This window comes from Somniosus microcephalus, chromosome 7 (assembly GCF_052327205.1).
Source record: "Somniosus microcephalus isolate GS21.2 chromosome 7, FLI_Smic_1.0, whole genome shotgun sequence".
In the NCBI taxonomy this organism is placed as follows: Eukaryota; Metazoa; Chordata; class Chondrichthyes; order Squaliformes; family Somniosidae; genus Somniosus; species Somniosus microcephalus.
Genome location: NC_140993.1, coordinates 202,587,232 through 202,600,489, shown reverse-complemented (window position 1 = coordinate 202,600,489; position 13,258 = coordinate 202,587,232). Strand labels below are relative to the sequence as shown.

The 13,258-nt window shown below is 44.2% G+C and overlaps 1 protein-coding gene across 5 annotated transcripts in view; it reads left to right on the top strand.

Annotated features, from left to right (window-relative positions):
- Window positions 1–13,258, top strand: part of LOC147115087 (collagen alpha-1(XV) chain-like) — a 483,626-nt gene that overhangs the window by 448,199 nt on the left and 22,169 nt on the right. For all 5 annotated transcript variants that reach the window (XM_085993355.1, XM_085993353.1, XM_085993354.1 and 2 more), the window contains 3 exons: window positions 7,876–8,004; window positions 9,307–9,451; window positions 9,710–9,771. In XM_085993355.1, the coding sequence (XP_085849481.1) occupies window positions 7,876–8,004; window positions 9,307–9,451; window positions 9,710–9,771 (336 nt within the window). The remainder of the gene's footprint in view (window positions 1–7,875; window positions 8,005–9,306; window positions 9,452–9,709; window positions 9,772–13,258) is intronic.

Sequence of the window (13,258 nt, the reverse complement as noted above, 5' to 3'; positions counted from 1 at the left end):
CTCTTATTTGCAATCCCTTCAGGAATGTTTGTATTGCATGAAATGTTCATTTTCTTTTGAACTGCTAGGGCCCTCCATTTATGTAAAAACAGCGGCCTCAAATTTACCCCTCCCCTGACAGGCAGGATAGGGTCGGGCAAGAGGCTAAAATCCCGGAATGATGATCCCACCGTGTTCCTAGCTGTCACGATATTAACAGCAGCGAGTATTGGTATCGACGAGTCTCTTTCAGTTCATTGTGGGCTGTGATCACTGTTTGTTTTGGGTTACGTTTTTGATACTCTTTGGTTCAAAAAAAAATGAGAAGCTGATTATGGGAGCTGCTCTAGATGCACTCTATTGGAGTGAAGAAGAGGAGGAGTAGCAGCAGCATGAGTAAGGGCCTGCTGAAGAAGGAGTTGCAGGTGGGCCACAGAGAAGGCAGCAACACGGGGCCCATGCACGCAGAAGGCCTGACCCATTTCACAGGGTGTACAGACAGAGGCTCAGCTTCCTTGACCTGTCTGAGGAGCAGTGCTTAAGGAGGCTTCGATTGTCAAGGCAGGTGGTCGCGGACCTCTGCAGCCTCCTGGAGGAAGATCTCCTGCCTGCTGGATCTTTACATAAATCAAGGCCTGTATATCTAGAGCCCTCCATTTATATAAAGCCTGTATATCGAGGGCCCTCCATATATGTAAAGCCTGTATCTAGAGTCCTCCATTTATGTAAAGCCTGTATATCTAGAGTCCTCCATTTATGTAAAGCCTGTATATTTAGAGCCCTCTATTTATGTAAAGCCTGTATATCTAGAGCCCTCCATTTATGTAAAGCATGTATACCTAGAGCCCTCTCACACAGAAATCATAGAAACCCCACAGTGCAGATAGAGGCCATTTCGGCCCATCGAGCCTGCACCGACACATATCCCACCCGATCCCCGTAACCCCACGTATTTAATCCCCCTAACACTAAGGGTCAATTTATCATAGCCAATCAACCTAACCCGCACATCTTTGAACTTATGTAAAGCCTGTATATCTAGGGCCCTCCATTTATGTAAAGCCTGTATATTTAGAGCCCTCTATTTATGTAAAGCCTGTATATCTACGGCCCTCCATTTATGTAAAGCCTGTGGCCTAGAAATTGAGTTTTGGCGCAGCCAGGGCTTTAGCGCCGGAAGTTAGTGCCGGAGCTAAGTCGCGCTGGTCGGGCCCAAAATTCACCAATTCTGCGCCCAAACGGCTGCCGGCGCTGCTGAGAGCTGTTTGCGCCTGAAAACTGGCGCTACGCGCTGAATATCGGCGCTATTCCGGCGCTGCGGCGCCCGCTGCGGTGCGGCAGGTTCGGGAAGTGCAGGCCTCCTCCTTCCCTTAAGGAGGAGCTGCCTGCACCCGGCCGCGGCCCACGAAAATCTTTTTAAAAATGAGCCCGGCACCTCGGACAAGTGCCGGGCTTGCTTCTGTTCCGGGGGGGGTGGGGGGGGAAGTCCGGGGAGGGAGCTGCGGCCAGGCGGCCGGCGGGAAAGCGGCCGGCCGCCGCGGTGCCTTTAATGCGCCGGCGCAAAGTCATGTAAGACTCTGTTGCCAGAGTCTTAGTTGCGGCTGCCACGGGCGAGGCGGCCGCAACTGAATTTCGGCGCTGGGGCCCGTCGGCATGGCAACCGGGACGCTGCGCACACCGATGACGTCATCAGTGCCGGCGCAGCGCTACCGGTCTACCGCGGCGGAAGGGCCCCAGGCAATTTCGGCGCCGGCGGCAATTGCAGCGCTAGGCCCTCTAGCGCCGCAAAATCGGCGCTAAGGGCACTGAATTTCTAGGCCTGTATATCTAGGGCCCGCCATTTATGTAAAGCCTGTATATCTAGAGCCCTCCATTTATGTAAAGCCTGTATATCTAGGGCCCTCCATTTATGTAAAGCCTGTATATTTAGAGCCCTCTATTTATGTAAAGCCTGTATATCTACGGCCCTCCATTTATGTAAAGCCTGTATATCTAGAACCCTCCATTTATGTAAAGCCTGTATATCTAGGACCCCCCATTTATGTAAATCCTGTATATCTAGGGCCCTCCATTTATGTAAAGCCTGTATATCTAGAACCCTCCATTTATGTAAAGCCTGTATATCTAGAACCCTCCATTTATGTAAAGCCTGTATATCTAGGACCCTCCATTTATGTAAAGCCTGTATATCTAGGACCCTCCATTCATGTAAAGCCTGTATATCTAGAACCCTCCATTTATGTAAAGCCTGTATATCTACGGCCCTCCATTTATGTAAAGCCTGTATATCTACGGCCCTCCATTTATGTAAAGCCTGTATATCTAGGGCCCTCCATTTATGTAAAGCCTGTATATCTAGGGCCCGCCATTTATGTAAAGCCTGTATATCTAGGGCCCGCCATTTATGTAAAGCCTGTATATCTAGGACCCTCCATTTATGTAAAGCCTGTATATCTAGAACCCTCCATTTATGTAAAGCCTGTATATCTAGGACCCTCCATTTATGTAAAGCCTGTATATCTAGAACCCTCCATTTATGTAAAGCCTGTATATCTAGGGCCCTCCATATATGTAAAGTCTGTATATCTAGGACCCTCCATTTATGCAAAGCCTGTATATTTAGAGCCCTCCATTTATGTAAAGCCTGTATATCTAGAACCCTCCATTTATGTAAAGCCTGTATATCTAGGACCCTCCATTTATGTAAATCCTGTATATCTAGGGCCCTCCATTTATGTAAAGCCTGTATATCTAGAACCCTCCATTTATGTAAAGCCTGTATATCTAGAACCCTCCATTTATGTAAAGCCTGTATATCTAGGACCCTCCATTTATGTAAAGCCTGTATATCTAGGACCCTCCATTCATGTAAAGCCTGTATATCTAGAACCCTCCATTTATGTAAAGCCTGTATATCTACGGCCCTCCATTTATGTAAAGCCTGTATATCTAGAACCCTCCATTTATGTAAAGCCTGTATATCTAGGACCCTCCATTTATGTAAAGCCTGTATATCTAGAACCCTCCATTTATGTAAAGCCTGTATATCTCGGGCCCGCCATTTATGTAAAGCCTGTATATCTAGAGCCCTCCATTTATGTAAAGCCTGTATATCTAGAGCCCTCCATTTATGTAAAGCCTGTATATCTAGGGCCCTCCATTTATGTAAAGCCTGTATATTTAGAGCCCTCTATTTATGTAAAGCCTGTATATCTACGGCCCTCCATTTATGTAAAGCCTGTATATCTAGAACCCTCCATTTATGTAAAGCCTGTATATCTAGGACCCTCCATTTATGTAAATCCTGTATATCTAGGGCCCTCCATTTATGTAAAGCCTGTATATCTAGAACCCTCCATTTATGTAAAGCCTGTATATCTAGAACCCTCCATTTATGTAAAGCCTGTATATCTAGGACCCTCCATTTATGTAAAGCCTGTATATCTAGGACCCTCCATTTATGTAAAGCCTGTATATCTAGGACCCTCCATTCATGTAAAGCCTGTATATCTAGAACCCTCCATTTATGTAAAGCCTGTATATCTACGGCCCTCCATTTATGTAAAGCCTGTATATCTACGGCCCTCCATTTATGTAAAGCCTGTACATCTAGGGCCCTCCATTTATGTAAAGCCTGTATATCTAGGGCCCGCCATTTATGTAAAGCCTGTATATCTAGGGCCCGCCATTTATGTAAAGCCTGTATATCTAGGACCCTCCATTTATGTAAAGCCTGTATATCTAGGACCCTCCATTTATGTAAAGCCTGTATATCTAGGACCCTCCATTTATGTAAAGCCTGTATATCTAGGACCCTCCATTTATGTAAAGCCTGTATATCTAGGACCCTCCATTTATGTAAAGCCTGTATATCTAGAACCCTCCATTTATGTAAAGCCTGTATATCTAGGGCCCTCCATATATGTAAAGTCTGTATATCTAGGACCCTCCATTTATGCAAAGCCTGTATATTTAGAGCCCTCCATTTATGTAAAGCCTGTATATCTAGAACCCTCCATTTATGTAAAGCCTGTATATCTAGGACCCTCCATTTATGTAAATCCTGTATATCTAGGGCCCTCCATTTATGTAAAGCCTGTATATCTAGGGCCCGCCATTTATGTAAAGCCTGTATATCTAGGACCCTCCATTTATGTAAAGCCTGTATATCTAGAACCCTCCATTTATGTAAAGCCTGTATATCTAGAACCCTCCATTTATGTAAAGCCTGTATATCTAGGACCCTCCATTCATGTAAAGCCTGTATATCTAGAACCCTCCATTTATGTAAAGCCTGTATATCTACGGCCCTCCATTTATGTAAAGCCTGTATATCTACGGCCCTCCATTTATGTAAAGCCTGTATATCTAGGGCCCTCCATTTATGTAAAGCCTGTATATCTAGGGCCCGCCATTTATGTAAAGCCTGTATATCTAGGGCCCGCCATTTATGTAAAGCCTGTATATCTAGGACCCTCCATTTATGTAAAGCCTGTATATCTAGAACCCTCCATTTATGTAAAGCCTGTATATCTAGGACCCTCCATTTATGTAAAGCCTGTATATCTAGGGCCCTCCATTTATGTAAAGCCTGTATATCTAGGGCCCGCCATTTATGTAAAGCCTGTATATCTAGGGCCCGCCATTTATGTAAAGTCTGTATATCTAGGACCCTCCATTTATGTAAAGCCTGTATATCTAGGACCCTCCATTTATGTAAAGCCTGTATATCTAGAACCCTCCATTTATGTAAAGCCTGTATATCTAGGACCCTCCATTTATGTAAAGCCTGTATATCTAGAACCCTCCATTTATGTAAATCCTGTATATCTAGAACCCTCCATTTATGTAAAGCCTGTGTATCTAGGACCCTCCATTTATGTAAAGCCTGTATATCTAGGACCCTCCATTTATGTAAAGCCTGTATATCTAGGACCCTCCATTCATGTAAAGCCTGTATATCTAGAACCCTCCATTTATGTAAAGCCTGTATATCTACGGCCCTCCATTTATGTAAAGCCTGTATATCTACGGCCCTCCATTTATGTAAAGCCTGTATATCTAGGGCCCTCCATTTATGTAAAGCCTGTATATCTAGGACCCTCCATTTATGTAAAGCCTGTATATCTAGGACCCTCCATTCATGTAAAGCCTGTATATCTAGGGCCCTCCATTTATGTAAAGCCTGTATATCTACGGCCCTCCATTTATGTAAAGCCTGTATATCTACGGCCCTCCATTTATGTAAAGCCTGTATATCTAGGGCCCTCCATTTATGTAAAGCCTGTATATCTAGGGCCCGCCATTTATGTAAAGCCTGTATATCTAGGGCCCGCCATTTATGTAAAGCCTGTATATCTAGGACCCTCCATTTATGTAAAGCCTGTATATCTAGAACCCTCCATTTATGTAAAGCCTGTATATCTAGGACCCTCCATTTATGTAAAGCCTGTATATCTAGAACCCTCCATTTATGTAAAGCCTGTATATCTGGGGCCCTCCATATATGTAAAGTCTGTATATCTAGGACCCTCCATTTATGCAAAGCCTGTATATTTAGAGCCCTCCATTTATGTAAAGCCTGTATATCTAGAACCCTCCATTTATGTAAAGCCTGTATATCTAGGACCCTCCATTTATGTAAATCCTGTATATCTAGGGCCCTCCATTTATGTAAAGCCTGTATATCTAGAACCCTCCATTTATGTAAAGCCTGTATATCTAGAACCCTCCATTTATGTAAAGCCTGTATATCTAGGACCCTCCATTTATGTAAAGCCTGTATATCTAGGACCCTCCATTCATGTAAAGCCTGTATATCTAGAACCCTCCATTTATGTAAAGCCTGTATATCTACGGCCCTCCATTTATGTAAAGCCTGTATATCTACGGCCCTCCACTTATGTAAAGCCTGTATATCTAGGGCCCTCCATTTATGTAAAGCCTGTATATCTAGGGCCCGCCATTTATGTAAAGCCTGTATATCTAGGGCCCGCCATTTATGTAAAGCCTGTATATCTAGGACCCTCCATTTATGTAAAGCCTGTATATCTAGGACCCTCCATTTATGTAAAGCCTGTATATCTAGAACCCTCCATTTATGTAAAGCCTGTATATCTAGGACCCTCCATTTATGTAAAGCCTGTATATCTAGAACCCTCCATTTATGTAAAGCCTGTATATCTAGGGCCCTCCATATATGTAAAGTCTGTATATCTAGGACCCTCCATTTATGCAAAGCCTGTATATTTAGAGCCCTCTATTTATGTAAAGCCTGTGGCCTAGAAATTCAGTGCCCTTAGCGCCGATTTTGCGGCGCTAGAGGGCCTAGCGCTGCAATTGGCGCTGGCGCCGAAATTGCCTGGGGCCCTTCCGCCGCGGTAGACCGGTAGCGCTGCGCCGGCACCGATGACGTCATCGGTGTGCGCAGCGTCCCGGTTGCCATGCCGACGGGCCCCAGCGCCGAAATTCAGTTGCGGCCGCCTCGCCCGTGGCAGCCGCAACTAAGACTCTGGCAACAGAGTCTTACATGACTTTGCGCCGGCGCATTAAAGGCACCGCGGCGGCCGGCCGCTTTCCCGCCGGCCGCCTGGCCGCAGCTCCCTCCCCGGACTTCCCCCCCCCCCCCCGGAACAGAAGCAAGCCCGGCACTTGTCCGAGGTGCCGGGCTCATTTTTAAAAAGATTTTCGTGGGCCGCGGCCGGGTGCAGGCAGCTCCTCCTTAAGGGAAGGAGGAGGCCTGCACTTCCCGAACCTGCCGCAACGCAGCGGGCGCCGCAGCGCCGGAATAGCGCCGATATTCAGCGTGTAGCGCCAGTTTTCAGGCGCAAACAGCTCTCAGCAGCGCCGGCAGCCGTTTGGGCGCAGAATTGGTGAATTTTGGGCCCGACCAGCGCGACTTAGCTCCGGCACTAACTTCCGGCGCTAAAGCCCTGGCTGCGCCAAAACTCAATTTCTAGGCCTGTATATCTACGGCCCTCCATTTATGTAAAGCCTGTATATCTAGGGCCCGCCATTTATATAAAGCCTGTATATCTAGAGCCCTCCATTTATGTAAAGCCTGTATATCTTGGACCCTCCATTTATGTAAAGCCTGTATATCTAGAGCCCTCCATTTATGTAAAGCCTGTATATCTAGGACCCTCCATTTATGTAAAGCCTGTATATCTAGGACCCTCCATTTATGTAAAGCCTGTATATCTAGGACCCTCCATTTATGTAAAGCCTGTATATCTAGGGCCCTCGATTTATGTAAAGCCTGTATATCTAGGGCCCTCCATTTATATAAAGTCTGTATATCTAAGAACTTAAGAAACAGGAGCAGGAGTAGGCCAATTGGCCCCCCGAGCCTGCTCCGCCATTCAATAAGATCATGGCTGATCCAATCTTGGCCGCAACACCACTTTCCCATGCTCTCCCCGTACCCCTTGACTCCCTTGTAGTTCAAATGTCTGTCAACCTCTGCCTTGAATATATTCAATGACTCTACCACCACTGCTCTCTGGGGTAGAGAATTCCAAAGATTCACAACTCTCTGAGAGAAGAATTTCCTCCTCATCTCCATCTTAAATGGGCGACCCCTTATTCTGAAACTATGCCCCCTAAGGGCCCTCCATTTATGTAAAGCCTGTATATGTGTTCATTGTGCTGATCCCACAGGGAGGAGTTTACCAATTTGTTAATTTCAAAGTGTTATTTTGAAATGTGTCTCTCGCCTTCTGTACTCTTTGCCCTGCCATCAACTAAACGATTTGACCTACATGGAAATGGTTTCATATCTTTTATGTCACTTGGCAGTTTGACTAAGGGCTATTTCTATTTTTGCAAACATAAACTAATAAACCACATTCATCTTGGGTCACCATCTTAAAATGTTTTTGTTTTTGACTATTAAAGGGTGAAAAAGGAGACTCAGGTGCAACAGGTCAAAAAGGAGAAAAGGGGGAATCAGGTGGCGGATTGTTCCTGCCAAGTTCACCCGGGCCCCCAGGCCCCATCGGACCTAGTGGGAGACCTGGACCAGTAGTAAGTAGTTCATTAAAAAAAAATCATCCTTAAGGTTGCTCAGTAAAATGTACACTGTGACAGAACCTAACTATTAAATATGCTAAATGCCCTATACCTGTGATATACAACATAATATAGAATCATGCATTGTTGCAGCATAGAAACAGGCCTTTGGCCTATCAAGTCTGTGATGACCTTTCTCCACATGTGCGCCTTTTATAAAGAATTATGAGCTCTGCACTGACAACAGTTCAAGCCACCGTCTGTGTAAAGAAAATCTTTCCAACCACCTCTTTAACTCTTTTATTTTCTTATGTTTGTGTCCTCTTGTAACCATCTTGCTGACTGAATAATCTCTCACTTTTTACCTTCTCGTAATCCTTCGGAATCTTGAAGACCTCAACCAGGTGACCATTTAACCATCTTAGCACCAAGGCCCAAATTCTCGAGTCTCCCTTCATAACTATAACACCTTCATTCCTGGGTAACATTCTAGTGAATCAATGCTGCACCTTTTCCATTGTTTTTCTCTTGTTCCTATAATGAGGTTCCCAGAACTGTACATAATAATCTAACTGTAGCCTAGTTACAGTCTCGTGCAAGTTCAATATTATCTATAAAAAAAACAAAATACCGCAGATGCATCAAATCTGAAAATAAAAACAGAAAAAGCTGGAAACACTCAGCGGGTCGAGCAACTTCTATGAAACAAGAGTCAGTCAACGCTTCAGGCCTTCTATCCTTCCTCCACTGTCCTAAGGAAAGATTTAAGGCTTGAACTGTTGGCTACCTCATGGTTTCTTATAGATGCCACTTGACCTGCTGAGTGCTTCCAGTTTTTATTTCCTTTTGTGTTGTTGGCATAAAAAAAAGCAGAGGTTGAGTTTGCCTTTTTTAGGGCCTTGTCTACTTGCGCTGGCACTTTTAATTATACATGTATCTGCACATCCCAATGCACCTATGCCCCATTTAAACTCCTACCATTTAACTCTTCCCCTATTCCTGCTTCCAAAATGTATTACTTCATATTTCTCTACATTGAACTGCATCTGCCACCTGTCTGCCCACTCTGCTATCTGTACCTCCCTGCAGAGTTAAACCATCTCCAGCACAGTTGGCCATGCCTCCACATATAGATATGCTAAATGCACTGTAGCTATGATATATAATGTAATATGTAAGCGCATAAAACCCTCCCACCAACTGAGAATACTTCCACTACTTCACACTATTCTCCAAGGGACGAGTGTGAAAATATAAAAACAATAACTGGAAAAGATTTTTTTTGTGAAACCTATTCTGCTTTCCTCCTCCCCACAGGGGCCCAAGGGTGAATCTGTTGTGGGACCAATGGGGCCACCAGGAATACCTGGTATTCCAGGACCTCCAGGTTATGGAATTGTGGGCCCACAAGGCCGTCCTGGACCACCCGGACCTCCAGGAATACCAGGAATCTTTGGATCAGGTGAGCACACGCGGAAGTGTCTGTTGTCATTGTTGGAAATGAAAAATTCAGTACCCTGGTAAATGACACAAGAGGTCTGCTAGTATCCAAAAAAGTCCTTGAAGTATGAGTGCTAGTTTAGGACCAAAGTTAACTCTGAGCAGTTTTAAAACATCACTTGAACTCCTCGCTAGAACACTTCACAGTGCCAGGTTTTGTTTGCCTACCTAGCAGACAGCCAGTTTTCACTTTCTATGATGGGTTCTACTTACTTTGCAGCTGTTGCACTTCCTGGACCTCCAGGACCAGCAGGACCACCAGGAAAAGGAGGTGGAAGCCTGGTAAGTTAAAGGAGAAACAGCAGATGATGGTAGACTAGATTGGTGCAAAAACTAATGGTGTGCCATTCCGGGTGCAGAAGAGAGTGAGCAGACCATGTCCGTAAGAGTTCCTGTTTCTTCTTTTTCCATTTGAATGAAAATCCCTGGACAGCACGGCCATGATTTCCCAATGTGTGCTCCCAGCGAGCAAGGTTCTGCACCAGGAGCACGCAATTGGTAATTCGGCTCGAATGAGTTTGGACTCAAACTCCAGGAATGTCACATGGTCATTTCTAAGCTGCTGTGTCCACTGCCTGATGCTTACTGCCATGACTCTGTTGGTCCCACTTTTCACGGGATTGTTTGGGTAAGAGTACAAACATCGTAGAATGATACAGCACAGAAGGAAGCCATATGGCCCATCGTGCCTGTGCTGGCTCCTTGGGTCCTACTCCTTCCACTCTTTCCTCGTAGCCCTGCAATTGTTCTCTTTACAGGTATTTATTCATAGAATCATAGAATGGTTACAGCACGGATGAAGGCCATTCAGCCCGTTGAGCCTGTGCCGACTCTCAGCTAGTCCCACTCCACTGCTCTTTCCACATAGCCTTGCAATTTTTCTTCCTTCAGATACTTATCCAACTCCCTTTTGAAAGATAAAATTGAGTCTGCCTCCACCACCCTTTCAGGCAGTGCATTTCAGATCTTAACCAATCGCTGTGTAAAAAAGTTTTTTCTTCGCCTTTGGTTCTTTTGCCAATCATCGTAAATCTGTGTCCTCTGGTTCTCAACCCTTCTGCTAATGGGAACAGTTTCTCTATTTACCCTGTCCAGACCCCTCATGATTTTGAACTATCAAATCTCCTCTCAATCTTCTCTGCTCCAAGGAGAACAACCCCAGCTTCTCCAGTCTATCAACGTAACTGAAGCCCCTCATTCCTGGAATCATTCTCATAAATCTTTTCTGCACCCACTCTAAGGCCTTCACATCCTTCCTAAAGTGTGGTGCCCAGGTTTGGACACAATACTCCAGTTGGGGCCGAACGAGTGTTTTATACAGGTTCACCATAATTTCCACACGTTTGTACTCTATACTTCTATTTATGAAGCCCACGATCCCGTAAGCCTTTTTAACTGCTTTCTCAATGTGCCCTGCCACCTTCAATGATTTATGTACATATACCCCCAGGTCTCTCTGTTCGTGCACCCACTTTAGGATTGTACCATTTAGTTTATATGTCCTCTCCTCATTCTTTCTACTAAAATGTATCACTTCACACTTTTCTGCATTAAATTTCATCTACCATGTGTCTGCGCATTTCACCAGCCTGTCTATGTCTTCCTGAAGTCTATCACTATTCACTATACTTCCAAGTTTTGTGTCATCTGCAAATTTTGAAATTGTCCCCTGTACACACACGCCCAAGTCATTAATATTTATCAAGAAAAGCAGTGGTCCTAGAACCGACCCCTGGGGAACACCACTGTATACCTTCCTCTAGTCCGAAAAACAACCGTTCACCACTACCCTCTGTTTCCTGTCACTTAGCCAATTTCATATCCATGCTGCCACTGTCCCTTTTATTCCATGGGCTTCAATTTTGCTGGCAAGCCTATTATGTGGCACTTTGTTGAACACCTTTTGGAAATCCATGTAGACTATGTCAACTGCATTACCCTCATCAACCCTCTCTGTTACCTCATCAAAAAACTCGATCAAGTTGGTTAAATACGATTTGCCTTTAACAAATTCCTGCTGGCTTTCCTTAATTAATCCACACCTATCCAACTGACTGTTGATTTTGTCCCTGATTACTGTTTCTAAAAGTTTCCCCACTACCGAGGTTAAACTGACTGGCCTGTAGTTGTTGGATTTATCTTTACACTCTTTTTTGAACAAGGGTGTAACATTTGCAATTCTCCAGTCCTCTGGCACCACCCCCGTATCTAAGGATGATTGGAATATTACGGCCAGTACCTCCGCGATTTCTGCCCTCAATTCCCTCAGCATCCTAAGATGCATCCCATCCGCTCCCGGTGATTTATCTACTTTAAGTACAGCCAGCCTTTCTAATACCTCTTCATCAATTTTTACCCTGTCAAGTGTTTCTACTACCTCCTCCTTCACTATGTCTATGGCAGCATCCTCTTCCTTGGTGAAGACAGATGCAAAGTACTCATTTAGTAACAGCCATACCCTCTGCCTCTGTGCATAGGTCTCCTTTTTAGTCCCTAATCGGCCCCACCCCTCCTCTTACTACCCTTTTACTATTTATATGCCTATAGAAGACTTTTGGGTTACCTTTTATGTGGCTGCCATTCTATTCTCATACCCTCTCTTTGCCCCTCTTCCTTTCTTTTTCACTTCTCCTCTGACCTTTCTATATACAGCCTGATTCTCAGATGTATTTGCAACCTGACATCAGTCATACACGCTCTTTTTCTGCTTCATCATATTCTCTATCTGTTTGGTCATCCAGGGAGCCCTGATTTTAACTTACAATTTCCTTTTGAAAGTTAATACTGAAACTGCTTCCACCACCTTTTCAGACAATGCACTCCAGATCATAACAACATGGTGCATAAAAAAATTCTTCTCATCTCCCCTCTGGTTCTTTTGCCAATTATCTTAAATTTGTGTCTTTTGGTTACCAACCCTTCAGCCACTGGAAACAGTTTCTCTTTATTTACTCTTCCCTTCATGATTTTGAACACCTCTATTAAATCTCCCCTTAACATTCTCTGCTCTAAGGAGAACAACCCCCAGCTTCTCTAATCTCTCCATGTAACTGAAGTCCGGCATCCCTGGTACCATTCTAGTAAATCTTCTCTGCAGCCTCTCTAAGGCATTGAAATCCTCACTAAAGCTCGGTTCACAAAATTAGCCACAATACTCCAGCTGGGACCTAACCAGTGATTTATAAAGGTTTAAAGAAATATTCCAAAATTCTCAACGAATATACATTCCATTGAGAAATAAAAACTCCACAGGAAAAGTGATCCATCCGTGGCTAACTAAAGAAGTTAAGGATAGTGTTAGATTTACAGAAGAGGCTTGTAATGTTGCAAAGAATTCTAGTAAGCCTGAGGGTTGGGGGAGCTTTAGAAACCAGCAAAGGATAACCAAAAAATTGATAATAAAGGGAGAAAATAGAATATAAGAGTAAACTAGCAAGAAATATAAAAACCGATTGCAAGAGCTCCTGCAAGTATGTAAAAAGGAAGAGAGTAGCAAAAGTAAGCATTGTTCCCTTAGAGGCTGCGACAGGAGAAATTATAATGGGGAATAAGGAAATGGCAGCGACTTTAAACAAATATTTTGTACCTGTCTTCACAGTAGAAGACACAAAAAGCATACCAAAAATAGTGGGGGAATTAATGAGAGTGAGGAACTTAAAGTAATTCAATCAGAAGAGAAAAATTATTTGAGAAACTAATGGGACTAAAAGCTGACAAATCCCCTGGACCTGATGGCCTACATCCTAGGGTTCTGAAAGAGGTGGCTGTT